Source organism: Nerophis ophidion, linkage group LG05 (genome assembly GCF_033978795.1).
Source record: "Nerophis ophidion isolate RoL-2023_Sa linkage group LG05, RoL_Noph_v1.0, whole genome shotgun sequence".
NCBI classification, from domain to species: domain Eukaryota; kingdom Metazoa; phylum Chordata; class Actinopteri; order Syngnathiformes; family Syngnathidae; genus Nerophis; species Nerophis ophidion.
The window spans coordinates 11,537,012-11,551,733 of record NC_084615.1 but is presented as its reverse complement, the minus strand read 5'-3'; the positions used below and the strand labels follow the sequence as shown (position 1 = coordinate 11,551,733).

The window sequence follows — 14,722 nt, the reverse complement described above, 5'->3', positions numbered from 1 at the left end:
TAAATGAATAAAACAAAGCCGGATTTAATAATGGATAAAGTCGATCTTTTTGAGCTGGAAAACAAAGAGTCACACATAGTGTCCATGTGTTGGATTAATTGCATATATTTGCTAAACAGAGATTGAGTGGTGAGCTCCCACTCAAGCAAAACGGTGTTGCAAAAACAGTTCTGATAATGATCCGTGAATTGGAAATGAAAATATTTGGAGCTGGATTAGAATAAAAACGATATGATGCAGCTCTTTAAAGTCCCATGTGGTATAAATAGGAGAGAAAAAGGACAGCAACAATGTCAGTGTTTTATATTGTCTACGATACAAGCGGATAGAATCAAGATTTAAAGCCCACCTTTTACCTAAAACAAAAACAGTATCAAGCGCTCCTTCGATCTATACAATATATATGTACAAGCATCTGTGTTTCCCCCTCATTGCAGTGAGTAGAACCAAAACATCATGGAATAGAAAATCTAAATAGACATGATCTTGAGTCCAAATGCAAACAAGACTTGTGTTTGAACCCAGCAGAACAATGTGTTCACTGTGACGACATCATCGGGTCAAGTGAAGGTAAAAAAAAAAAAAAAAAAGGTTAAAGCACAAAAGAAAAGAGGACGGGCTGGTGTGATTTAATGATGGCCTCAGTTCAGGTCCTTCAAAACACTTAACTCAGTCTCTGCTCCTTCTAGTCCACTTTCACCACGCTGTAGATCTTCTTCACAAACCAGAAGCAGGCAAAGAAGCCGATGGTACCTGAGGAGGACGAACATGTCAGAGCCCAGCAACCATGTCATCCCCTCATTCAGTCATTCATCCATGTGGACACTCATCCAAGAAGAGACTGAGGGGCAGCTGTGTCATCCCCTCATTCAGCCATTTCAATTATCCATGTGGACACTCTTCTTCTCAAATCTTTTACTTTGAAAGGGCCACTTCCACTTCCACATCCTACGATCGCCGCTTGCTTGTCAGCGAAGAAATACTTGTTGATGTTAGCACTTTAAAAATAACTGTTTATGTAAGCACTTTAAAAAATGTATTTGAAGTAGGGTTGTTCCCATACCAATATTTTGGTACTGGTACCAAAATGTATTTTAATACTTTTCTGGTACTTTTCTAAACAAAGGGGACCACAGAAAATGTCATTATTGTAACATAAAATGTTAGTGTACATATACATATGTTTATTATTGTCATTTAGTCCTTCAATAAAATGTTGAACATGCTAGACAACTTGTCTTTTAGTAGTAAGTAAACAAACAAAGACTCCTAATTAGTCTGCAGTAACATGTTGTGTGATTTATACTTTTGCCACAAACATGACATATTACGGTTGTCTGTTCAACATCTTTCCGCTTGAAACCAAACCACCGCCAGACGATGGAACCCTTGCTGTTTTGTTTGGAATTCATTCTTCTTCATTTGTTACCAGATTGGCACCTTTTCTCTCTCGTATTACCACTCGCACCACTCCGCTAGCATCACAGCTAACTTTACCTATTGTACATTCCTTTCTGCTCGGCGAGGGTGTATGACGTTGCACGCGCGACAGTATGTGACGTATGCAAGAAGGTGCACTTGTTTTATGTCTCTGTGAGAAGGAGACAAGATGGAGTGAGATGCCCGCAGCTAAAAGCAACTGTGTGAGAACGTATACTCCAATATCACCATATAGTCATTTTCTATATCGCACGGAAACAAACCTGCGATACATCCAGTATATTCCATATATCGCCCAGCCCTAGTACATGAAACATATGTTTATTATTGCAATTTAGTCCTTGATTAAAATGTTGAACATACTAGACAACTGGTGTTTTAGTAGTAAGTAAACAAACAAAGACTCCTAATTAGTCTGCTGACATATGCAGTAACATATTGTGTCATTTATACACCTATTATTTTCTACACATTATGAGGGACAAACTATAAAAACGGATTATTAATCTACTTGTTCATTTAATGTTACTATCTGCTTATTTTCTGTTTAAACATGTTCTATCTACACTTCTGTTCAAATGTAATAATCACTTATTCTTCTCTTCTTTGATACTTGACATTAGTTTTGGATGATACCACACATTTAGGTATCGATCTGATACCAAGTAGTTACAGGATCATACATTGGTCGTATTCAAAGTCCTCAGGTGTCCAGGGACATTTTTTCCTGACTTTGTAAACATAATATACATTGAAAAAAAAAGAAAGACGTTGTGATGCCAAAAAATGTTGACGTAATCTTGGTATGAATTTTTAAAAAAGGAAAAAAGATTTTGTGACGGTGAAAAATATCGATGTAATCATAGTAGTATCAACTAGATACGTTCTTGTACTTGGTATCATTACAGTGGATGTCAGGTGTAGATCCACCCATGGCATTTGTTTACATTGTGACGCCGGTGAGCTATTGTATCCTCCTACGGTGTGTAGTGAAGCATGTTTACTTAGTCCTTGTCCTCCAGTGATAATGGTACTTGTAAGACAATTACATTGTCGCCATGGAGACCAGGATTATTGATTTAGAAGAAGCTAAAACACTGTGGATGGGCGTTAGCTGCAGGTCTTAAAGCAGCTCTTCCTGAGGGTGTTTCAGTGTCATAACTTCACCTTTATCTTGACTTTTTACACCAAAATGCGTCCGTTCTCCCTTTTCTGTCTACACACTGTGTTTGCTTGTAAGTACTCTGTGTGTGCGCGCTGCCCAACATGCTCCTCTGCCGGTAAAACCAGGAAAGTCACCACGTGATGACGCGCCATCATGCCCGTTGAAAATTAATGTTTTTAAATGGGTATGGAGTTCTTTTCAAACAGAGCATAGTACAGTTTTTGATTCATTACTACCGCGATGCTATACTAGTACCGCTGTGTGACAGTTATATGATGTGTAAACAGCTGTATTTATAAATAGCACCTGACAGATAAATTCATGAGCTGTTGTGGTAAACCTGCGCCTGCTGCTTTAAAACTACAGTCGTCCCTCGCCACAAGTATATTATACACATTGTGTCCTACATTAAGTATTTTCAAGGATAAAATGGATAAAAAACAACAAAAAATATCAATACTTTAATAGTAAACCAATCAGAGCACACAATGTTCAGTATGGTGGCCACTGATTGGCTGGGCTTCAGGAAGCTTTATCATATTGGATAAAAAGAGGTGACAAAAAAGGGTGTTATTTCATGTCTTTAAAGGGCTATCATCATGCTGAAAAACATTTAGAAGATAAACCATTTTTTAATCTCTAACTATGGAAATATCTATCCATCCATCCATTTTTCTACCGCTACTGTATTTCCTTTAATTGCCTCGGGATTAGGTCTCTGCTTTTTGCAGATGATGTAGTCCTGATGGCTTTATCTGGCCGGGATCTTCAGCTCTCACTGGATCGGTTCGCAGCCGAGTGCGAAGCGACCGGAATGAGAATCAGCACCTCCAAGTCCGAGTCCATGGTTCTCGCCCGGAAAAGGGTGGAGTGCCATCTCCGGGTTGGGGAGGAGACCCTGCCCCAAGTGGAGGAGTTCAAGTACCTAGGAGTCTTGTTCACGAGTGGGGGAAGAATGGATCGTGAGATTGACAGGCGGATCGGTGCGGCGTCTTCAGTAATGCGGACGTTGTATCGTTCCGTTGTGGTGAAGAAGGAGCTGAGCCGGAAGGCAAAGCTCTCAATTTACCGGTCGATCTACGTTCCCATCCTCACCTATGGTCATGAGCTTTGGGTCATGACCGAAAGGATAAGATCACGGGTACAAGCGGCCGAAATGAGTTTCCTCCGCCGGGTGGCGGGTCTCTCCCTTAGAGATAGGGTGAGAAGCTCTGCCATCAAGGAGGAACTCAACGTAAAGCCGTTGCTCCTCTACATCGAGAGGAGCCAGATGAGGTGGTTCGGGCATCTGGTCAGGATGCCACCCGAACGCCTCCCTAGGGAGGTATTTAGGGCACGTCCAGCTGGTAGGAGGCCACGGGGAAGACCCAGGACACGTTGGGAAGATTATGTCTCCCGGCTGGCCTGGGAACGCCTCGGGATCCCCCGGGAAGAGCTAGACGAAGTGGCTGGAGAGAGGGAAGTCTGGGCTTCCCTGCTTAGGCTGCTGCCCCCGCGACCCGACCTCGGATAAGCGGAAGATGATGGATGGATGGATGGATGGATGCCGCCGGGTAAAAAGTAATAATAATAATAATGGATTAGATTTATATCCGCTTTCCTATTGTTAGATACTCAAAGCGCTCACAGAGCAGTGGGAACCCATCATTCATTCACACCTGGTGGTGGTAAGCTACATTTGTAGCCACAGCTGCCCTGGGGTAGACTGACGGAAGCGTGGCTGCCAGTTTGCGCTTACGGCCCCTCCGACCACCACCAAACCTTCACCGGTGTGAGCGGCACCGGGGGCAAGGGTGAAGTGTCCTGCCCAAGGACACAACGGCAGCGATTTTGGATGTTAATAGGTGGGAAGCGAACCTGCAACCCTCAGGTTTCTGGCACGGCCGCTCTACACACTACGCCATGCCGCCCCCTATGCGCCTGCGTAGAATTACTGCCGGGTCAAACTCATATCGCAAAATAATTAGCGCATGCTTAGCATTACCGCCAGCTCAGGATTAACGCCGGGTCAAACTCGTTTCGCAAAAATTTTTTTTTTATTAGCGCATGTCGAGAATTTCCGCAGGGTCAAACTCGTCACGTCACGAGTGACACTTCACCTGTCATCATTGTCATCAAAATGGAGGAGGCTAATTTCAATCATTTGAAATCGCATAAAGGGAAGAAGATTAAGAGCTATTCAGTAGGATTTAAGGTCCAAACTATTGAATATGCTAAAAAGAACAGTAAGCAGCTATGTTTTATTAATATACCGTAGCTGCGTGTGTCAAATATGAGTCATTAAATGACTCCCGCCTCCTGGTGGTAGAGGGCGCTAGTGATCCTTCTTGCGACTACTCGGCTGCAGAAGAAGTGACAACAAGCAGCAAGAGTGAGCAGCGATCCTTTATTTTTTCCTCTCGCTTGCACTTTTAACATGGAGGATTACACATCTAAAATAAAACAGTTTTCTAAACTGGACTTTCAATCAAAGCAGGAGGTAATAAAGGAAGATCTCCATCGAGACAAAGAGACTTAAAACTGAAGAAAGATAAGGAAGACTTCTATAAACAAGTTATCGATGCTTTTTGATCAGAAGGAGCTGCGCATGGACTTCATTTATAAGTAAAGGTAAGATCATAAAGTTTTTTTTATTAAATGTGCTTTTCATGATGGTATCCTTATATCACACTCAAATTTATAAGCTCAGGCCTAAATTTACCGCATGCCTTTGGTAAGCGCCGGAGTGAGAAGAGGGTTTTAAAATAATTAGCGCATGCTTGCCTTTACCGCATTCCTTTAGTAAACGCCGGAGTGAGAAGAGGTTTTAAATTAATTTGCGCCCCGGCGGCAATTCAAGGAAATACGGTACTTAAATATGTTTGACTTCTGTATGATTTTACAGCAGTCGACCCATCAAATGAATAAAAGTGACAATAAATTTGACGATCTTCTTTAGCAGCCAAGACAAGCTTGTCTAACCTAATTCTTTTATCATTTATATAACAATAACTATATTACAGGACTCCAGTCTGAATCAAATCGTCACCCCAAGAAGCATAATCAAATCGTCAGGTATTCAAAGATTTCCACTTCTACAAAACAGAACACAAAGCCGTAAAAAGTGAAATGCTGGTAGCAGAGTGTGTCACCTAAAGTGGTGCTAATCTCTGCATTCATCTGCAGTCCCACGCTTGGTGAAGGAAGTTGAGATCAAAGTTGGTAAAAAAGACGAAAATAAAGGCTTAATAGAAGTTGGAAGGAGCGGAGATTTGGATTATTTAGCTCAAACGTGGAAGTGAAGATGTTTTTCTCCAATCCTTGGATTATTTCCTCTGCGATAATCTTTTGACATCTCGTCCCCTCGCAGCTTCGCCTTACGATAACGTGGACGTGTTTTTCAGCAGCCGTGCCAGCTCATTTATATCTCTCCGGGAAACACGTGCAAAACCCTGATCCCCTCTCACTGGTGACACTTAATAATGTGACTGGTGAACCACTCACACCAGTGTTTGTCCAGCTTCTCCACAAAAGCAAACTCAAAGTCCATGTTGGTTTTTAGGATTACCATTCAACCCCAACACCCAAAGTCACACCACAGGCAGACATATAGAACGGAATGAATAACAACCAAGGAAATGATACTATATTACTCGCAGGGTTGTACGGTACACCAGTACTAGTATAGTGGCGCAGTACTAATCAATCAAAAAGGGTATTATACTCTGTTTGAAAAGTACCGCTTCCCCAATTTTTTTTTTAACGGCCATGACAGCAGGTCTGCTGGGTTTAGGAGCAGAGGAGCAGGTTGGGCAGCGCACACACACAGAGTACTTACAAGCAGACACAGTGTGTAAACAGAAAAGGGAAAATGAACGCATTTTGGTGTAAAAAGTCAAGATAAAGGTGAAGTTATAACACTGAAACACCCTCAGGAAGAACTGCTTTAAGACATGCAGCTAACATCCATCCGCAGTGTTTTAGCTACTTCTAAATTACTAATCCCCGCCTCCATGGTGACAAATAAAGTACATTTCTTAAAGGTTGTGTTATCACTGGAGGACGAGGAATGGCTAAACATGTTTCCTCCTACGCTGTGTAGTGAAGCAATAGCTCACAGGTGTCACAATGTAAACAAATGCCACGGGTGGATCTATCTACACCAGACATCCACTGTAATGATACCAAGTACAAGAGTGTATCTAGTTGATCATTTATTTAATTCATATTTTGTTTATAAAGTCAGTAAATGTGTCCCTGGACACATAAGGACTTTGAATATGACCAACGTACGACCCTGTAACTACTTGGTATCGGATCGATACCCAAATGTGTGGTATCATCCAAATTTAATGTCAAGTATCAAAGGAGAGAAGAATAAGTGATTATTACATTTTAACAGAAGTGTAGTTAGGACATGTTAAAACAGAAAATAAGCAGGTATTAACAGTAAATGAACAAGTACAATAATAATACTTTTTTACAGTTTGTCCCTCATAATGTGTATAAAATAATAGTTGTATAAATGAGACAATATGTTACTGCAGACTAATTAAGAGTCTTTGTTTGTTTACTTACTACTAAAAGACAAGTTGTCTAGTATGTTCAACATTTTATTTAAGGACAAAAGTGCAATAATAAACATATAGATAGATAGATAGATAGATAGATAGTACTTTATTGATTCCTTCAGGAGAGTTCCTTCAGGTAAATTAAAATTCCAGCAGCAGTGTACAGAGTTGAGATCAATTTAAAGAAAAAAGTAAAAAGTAAATAATGGGGGTTTAAATGGAAACAAAATAGAGAAATATTACAAAAAGAATAAAAACAATGGGAATAACAATATAACAGTAAAATAAGACTATAACAAGACAAAGTAGGCAGTATTGACCATGTTATGAAAACGTATTGCACTGTTAATGTTTTGCATCCCCTGTCATCCTAATACCCCCGGCCCCCCGTCCCAGAGAGGAGTTGTACAGTCTAATGGCGTGTGGGACAAAGGAGTTCTTGAGTCTATTAGTCCTGCACTTGGGTTGAAGCAGTCTAGCACTGAACAGGCTCCTCTGGCTACTGATAATGCTATGCAGAGGGTGACTGGCATCATCCAGGATGCTCACTAGTTTGTCAACAGTCCTCTTCTCTGCCACCGTCACCAGTGAGTCCAGTTTCATTCCGATTGTAGAACCGGCCCGCCTGATCAGTTTCTCAAGTCATATGTTTCATGTACTAGGGCTGGGCGATATATGAATATACTCGATATAATCACAGGTTTGTGTCTGTGCGATATAGAAAATGACTATATGGTGATATTAGCGTATACGTTCTCACACAGTTGCTTTTAGCTGCGGGCATTACACTACAGGCTTTTTCACTCCATCTTGTCTCTCCTTCTCACAGAGACATAAAACAAGTGCACCTTCTTACATACGTCACATACTGTCGCGCGTGCAACGTCATACACCCTCGCCGAGCAGAGAGGCAAGTACCGGAGGTAAAGTTAGCTGTGATGCTAGCAGAGTGGTGCGAGTGGTAATACGAGAAAGAAAAGGTGCAAATCTGGTAACAAATGAATAAGAATTAATTCCAAGAAAAACAGCAAGGGGTCCATCGTCTGGCGGTGGTTTGGCTTCAAGCGGAAAGATGTTGAACAGACAAGCGTCATATGTCAAGTGTGTGGCTGAAGCGTTGCTACAAAAAGTAGCAGTACTACTGGCATCATTGGAAAAGGCACCCGCTAAGAGAATGAAGAGTGCTTGAAACTCCACTTGTCAACATTTCGGCCGGTGCCACACCAACAAAATGCCTAAGCAACCATTTCCACATCAACACCGTATGAAAAAAACTAGTCAACAACAGAAGGAGATAGCGTCCGCTGGAACCTACCACATAGCAAAGGACATACACTATTTGATTTCCTATTATGCAGCTCATTATTATTTGATACTTATAGAAAAATATCTTGTGTGACATCATGCACAAAAGTGCACTTTATTTGTTTTAAACTGTTGTACTGGCATTCTGTACAAAAAGTGCACTTTAATTTACTGATGTTTGGTATGTCATCTTAGTGACATCATGCACAAAAGTGCACTCACAGATTGTTTTAAAATGTCTCTGACAATCTTGCACGTTCTGTTTTAGAAATGACATGAATGTTTGTGCCACTGCTTAATAACTGTTTAATAAATACACTTTTGTTAAATTGACTTAGTTGTGATTTCCCTCTCTGCATGAAAGTTTAAAAGTAGCATATCTTAATGCAGTATGAAGAAGAATGTTTGAATGTAGACACATAGAATCATCATACTGCTGTGATTACATGCATCAAGTGTTCATTCAAGGCTAAGGCAAAATATCCACATATATATATATATGGTGTATTGTGACATGGCCTAAAAATATCCAGATATTAATACGAGGGCATATCGCCCAGCCCTATAATGTACCCTAAGAGTTTTTTGTTAACATAAAAACAATAATGAATTTTTTTAATGTTCCCCTTTATTTAGAAAAATATCAAAACACACTTTGGTAGCGGTAGCACTCTATTGGTATCGAGACAACCCTAATTACTCGCGAGTTAGCAGGTTTGTGCAAAAAGAAGCCACCGGTGTCCACAAAGGGCGTGTAGGAGGGAGAACAAGGGCCAAAGAAGAATCTTGCGATACAGGATTTGCAAGAAAGGGATTCATTTGTGACATTTTCCATCACTTCTCAGTAAACGGTGCATGAAAAAGTTTGGACATACAGCATATGCCAGAGCTGCTTGTGTATTTACATGTACAATTTCAGAACAGGCTCACATGTACAATTTCAGAACAGGCTCCTTATGTTACAAGGTTTCATGTTTACCACCCATGAATTATTAACATTGTACTAAATCAACAACTTGTAAAAGAACACGTCGTTGAATACACTGAGGAGTTACAACGTTACTTTTTCCTATTGTTACGTCACAACCTTAAGGCAAGGCTCTTCCGACACGTCAAAGAAAACTGGAAAGTGAAGTGAAATTAGGCGTGGTGATATTCTCACTAAGTGGAGAATGTTGGGCGAATGCTTTGTTTAATCGGTGGTGTCCGCATGTTTTCATAGTGAAAGAATACAGTGTTGATGCATGATGTATATTAAAAATGCTAAAACCAATTCAACGTACATGAGTATATGCTAGGCTATTTGGCAGAAAAAACATTATCTTAGCTTTTGTGTTGCAGGTGTCAATCAAATATAAGAGTTTCAGTGCATACAGAATATATACACAACCCTTCACTTTTTCCACATCTTTTTATGTTACAGCCTTCTTTCAGAATGACGTGAAATGAATTATATTTATATAGCGCTTTTCTCTAGTAACTCAAAGCACTTTACACAGTGAAACTCATCATCTTAACGGGACGGCGTGGCGCAGTGGGAGAGTGGTCGTGCGCAACCCGAGGGTCACTGGTTCAAATCCCACCTCGAACCAACCTCGTCACGTCCGTTGTGTCCTGAGCAAGACACTTCACCCTTGCTCCTGATGAGTGCTGGTTGGCGCCTTGCATGGCAGCTCCCTCCATCAGTGTGTGAATGTGTGTGTGAATGGGTAAATGTGGAAGTAGTGTCAAAGCGCTTTGAGTACCTTGAAGGTAGAAAAGCGCTATACAAGTACAACCCATTTATCTAAATTACATTTTAAACCGGTGCGGACGAGACTGGCAGCAGGTGGGTAAAGTGTCTTGCTCAAGGACACAACGGCAGTGACTAGGATGACGGAAGCAGGGATCGAACTTGGAACCCTCAAGTTGCTGGCACAGCCGCTCTACCAACTGAACCAAATGAGCTAAAATAAAATAATTTTTGTTCCCAAAATTTTACAGACAATGCTCCAAAATGATACTGTGAAAAAATTGCAAATGTATTATAAATAAAAAAGTGCCCAAAGATAGGTGTGCTAAGCTTTGGCATCGTACTGAAAAAGACTTAATGCTGTAATTGCTGCCAAAGGTCCAGCCAAAGTATTGAACAAAGGCTGTGAATATTTACGTGTATTTGATTCATTTATTTATTTTATTTCAATACATTTGCTAAATTAATAATATACAACAACTTCACATTGTCATTATGGGGTATATATGGGGACGGCGTGGCGCAGTGGGAGAGTGACCGTGCGCAACCCGAGGGACACTGGTTCAAATCCCACCTAGAACCAACCTCGTCACGTCCGTTGTGTCCTGAGCAAGACACTTCACCCTTGCTCCTGATGGTTGCTGGTTGGCGCCTTGCATGGCAGCTCCCTCCATCAGTGTGTGAATGTGTGTGTGAATGGGTAAATGTGGAAGTAGTGTCAAAGCGCTTTGAGTACCTTGAAGGTAGAAAAGCGCTATACAAGTACAACCCATTTATCATTTATCATTTATTGCCTGTAGAATTTTGAGGACAAACATGAATTATTCCATTATGGAATAAGGCTGTAACATAAAATGTGGAAAAAGGGAAGCGCTGTGAATACTTTGCAAATGTACTTATATGTAATGGAGCTAGGCCATTATTCGAATTGCGATTTGGCGTCGCCACATTCTAAAAACAATTTTCAAAAAAGGATAATGGGCTGTGCGATGTGCATGCAAACTACTGAGCTAAAAAATGTGAAAGGGATGAGTGAGGGGATGTGGGGGGAAAAGGACTATTTATTTCACACAGCGCCACTATCCCAAATCACTCATCTCCATTCACTTCACTTTTAAATTGAGACTCAAACAATTAAAAATAAACGAAAAAGTGGGAGCTCTTGTTTATTCGTTTTTTTTAATGGGGATACTTATGTATTGTTTATGCTTTGTATTGATGATAAATGCTTGTAATATTTGGCCCCTGCACTTACTTACATCAATATGATGCAGTGCAGCTCTATACCACAATAATAAACTTCCGGTTGGATTAATAGCTTATGATGTTTTTAAAGGCCACATTTTCATGTACTCTACGAGTGACCTGATCTGTATGAAAAAGATCTTTATCAGTGCTGACTCATCTATGCAGAGACAACAGTTTCACAATAGCTTTAACAACTTCCTGGTGCTATATTGCGCTTGTACCAGGATGGGGATCCTGATAGTACCACTGAAAAAGGACACGCGCCTTTAAGGCTTGGACATTCATTGAACGGCTGCTGCTTACGGGCTTTAATTTGCTGCGGTGAGGCTCACCTGTGAAGAGGAAGAAGATGAGGACCATGATCATGGTGTATCCAAAGTAGAGGAAGGTGCTGGCTGCGCCGATGATTTGCAGCTTGGATAAGAAATAATGCACGGCGTATATGAAGAGGTAGACCGCGGTGAAGCCGCTGGTCAGGAAGGATCGCCACCACCAGTGGTAGTCCTGGACACACAAATGAGGACGATTTAACACCCTGTAAGTGTTGATTGATTGTGTTTGTGTACCTCAGCACATAAGTGGAAGTAGCAGAGCAGAATGGTGGCCTCCGAGCATGTGATGAGCAGAATGATGAAAACCAGGAACAAGAAGCCGAACATGTAGTACATCTGATGGGACCTTTCACAATACAATAAAAAAAAATGGTATTTTAAACATGAGCGAGACAAGTGAAATGAGCATTCCCACCAAGCCGCTTACCAAATGCTATTGAGGATGAAGAAGAGTTGGATGAAGATGCAGCCAAAGGGCAGGATGCCCCCCATCACTATTCCGGGAATAGGCTTGGTGAAGAACGACTGCTCGGGAATTTGGCGGGGGATTTGATTGGTTCTCACTGGTTGCCCGATTGCCTGCATGAGCAAAAAAAGTACAAACAAATATGCAATTATTTTCCAGTAGAAACTGAAAATAAATGTCCACATTGAGAATTTGACCAAATATTGGGGAAACAGTCTCTCAAATCTCACAAAACATGCACGTTGGCATCAAGATAGTAACTGTGACTGGCTTTTCTTAGCTTCTGGATAAACATCCACTTGAGCTAACACTAATGGTGTTACAATACTTTTGTCCACTATGTTATATTTTTCTTGTTGAAAGTGTTTAATACACTGCTTTTTATACTGATGACTCTTAAAAAGATTGGCCCCAGAACATATTTTATTAATGCAGTGTTTCTGAAACGTATTTCAGCAAGTACCACCTCAGAAAACATTAAATACAGTAGTGTAGTAGACCTAAGTATTCATTAAGTACCACAATCATGACAACATTAAATACAGTAGTGTAGTAGACCTAAGTATTCATTACGTACCACCATAATGACAACATTAAATACAGTAGTGTAGTAGACCCAAGTATTCATTAAGTACCACCCCAGAAAACATTAAATACAGTAGTGTAGTAGACCTAAGTATTCATTAAGTACCACCATCATGACAACATTAAATACAGCAGTGTAGTAGACATAGGTATTCATTAAGTACCACCATAATGACAACATTAATACAGTAGTGTAGTAGACCTAAGTATTCATTAAGTACCACCATAGTGACAACATTAAATACAGTAGTGTAGTAGACCAAAGTAATTTTTAAGTACCACCATAATGACAACATTAAAATACAGTAATGTAGTAGACCAAAGTATTCATTAAGTACCACCATAATGACAACATTAAATACAGTAGTTTAGTGGACCTAAGGATACATTAAGTACTACCATAATGACAACATTAAATACAGTAGTGTAGTCGACTTAAGTATTCATTAAGTACCACCATAATGACAACATTAAATACAGTAGTGTAGTCGACCTAAGTATCCATTAAGTACCACCATCATGACAACATTAAATACAGTAGTGTAGTAGACCTAAGTATTCATTAAGTACCACCATCATGACAACATTAAATACAGTAGTGTAGTAGACCTAAGTATTCATTAAGTACCACCATCATGACAACATTAAATACAGTAGTGTAGTAGACCTAAGTATTCATTAAGTACCACCATCATGACAACATTAAATACAGTAGTGTAATAGACCTAAGTATTCATTAAGTACCACCATAATGACAACATTAAATACAGTAGTGTAGTAGACCTAAGTATTCATTAAGTACCACCATAATGACACCATTAAATACAGTAGTGTAGTAGACCTAAGGATACATTAAGTACTACTATAATGACAACATTAAATACAGTAGTGTAGTAGACTTAAGTATTCATTAAGTACCACCATAATGACAACATTAAATACAGTAGTGTAGTCGACCTAAGTATTCATTAAGTACCACCACAATGACAACATTAAATACAGTAGTGTAGTAAACCTAAGTATTCATTAAGTACCACCATCATGAAAACATTAAATACAGTAGTGTAGTAGACCTAAGTATTCATTAAGTACCACCATCATGACAACATTAAATACAGTAGTGTAGTAGACCTAAGTATTCATTAAGTACCACCATCATGACAACATTAAATACAGTAGTGTTGTAGACCTAAGTATTCATTAAGTACCACCATAATGACAACATTAAATACAGTAGTGTAGTAGACCTAAGTATTCATTAAGTACCACCATAATGACTACATCAAATACAGTAGTGTAGTAGACCCAAGTATTCATTAAGTACCACCATAATGACAACATTAAATACAGTAGTGTAGTAGACCTAAGTATTCATTAATTACCACCATAATGGCATTAAAATACCAGTAGTGTAGTAGGCCCAAATATTCCTTAAAACAAGGCAGGTGTTTTATTTAACAGGTACATTTAATGGAGTTTGAGGGTGACTGCATTATTGTTAGGGATGTGGATCTTTGGCCACTACACCATTCCATTCTTGGGTATAAAGATTTCATTTAAAAATATTCTCGATTCAAAATGTAAAATGTGTTTTATTTACATTGGGTCACATTTTTATGATTAACTAAATTATTCCATAAAATAAAAAACAGATCTTATGTTTTTTTTTATATTACTTATAAGAAAAGTGGTTTTGTTTAATAAAATTCTAGCCAAACAATTAATAAAGTCAAATATAAATAAGACAACAGGAGAAGTATCCAACAATTCTCTTGTTTCATGTAAATGTTTACAGCAGATATAGATCATCTACATCTAATGCATGATTTGTCTGAGTGGCTAAACTGGGAAAAATAAAATAAAATACTTTTTTAAAATAGATTTTTTTTTAATCGAAGA

The 14,722-nt window shown here is 39.5% G+C and overlaps 1 protein-coding gene across 2 annotated transcripts in view; it reads right to left on the bottom strand.

Annotated features, from left to right (window-relative positions):
• tm9sf5 (transmembrane 9 superfamily protein member 5) overlaps positions 1–14,722 on the bottom strand; it is a 34,093-nt gene continuing 19,371 nt past the window's right edge. For both annotated transcript variants that reach the window (XM_061900015.1, XM_061900016.1), the window contains 4 exons: positions 12,200–12,351; positions 12,007–12,118; positions 11,773–11,944; positions 1–753 (listed from right to left, as the gene is read on the bottom strand). In XM_061900015.1, the coding sequence (XP_061755999.1) occupies positions 686–753; positions 11,773–11,944; positions 12,007–12,118; positions 12,200–12,351 (504 nt within the window). In that variant the 3' untranslated portion in view covers positions 1–685. The remainder of the gene's footprint in view (positions 754–11,772; positions 11,945–12,006; positions 12,119–12,199; positions 12,352–14,722) is intronic.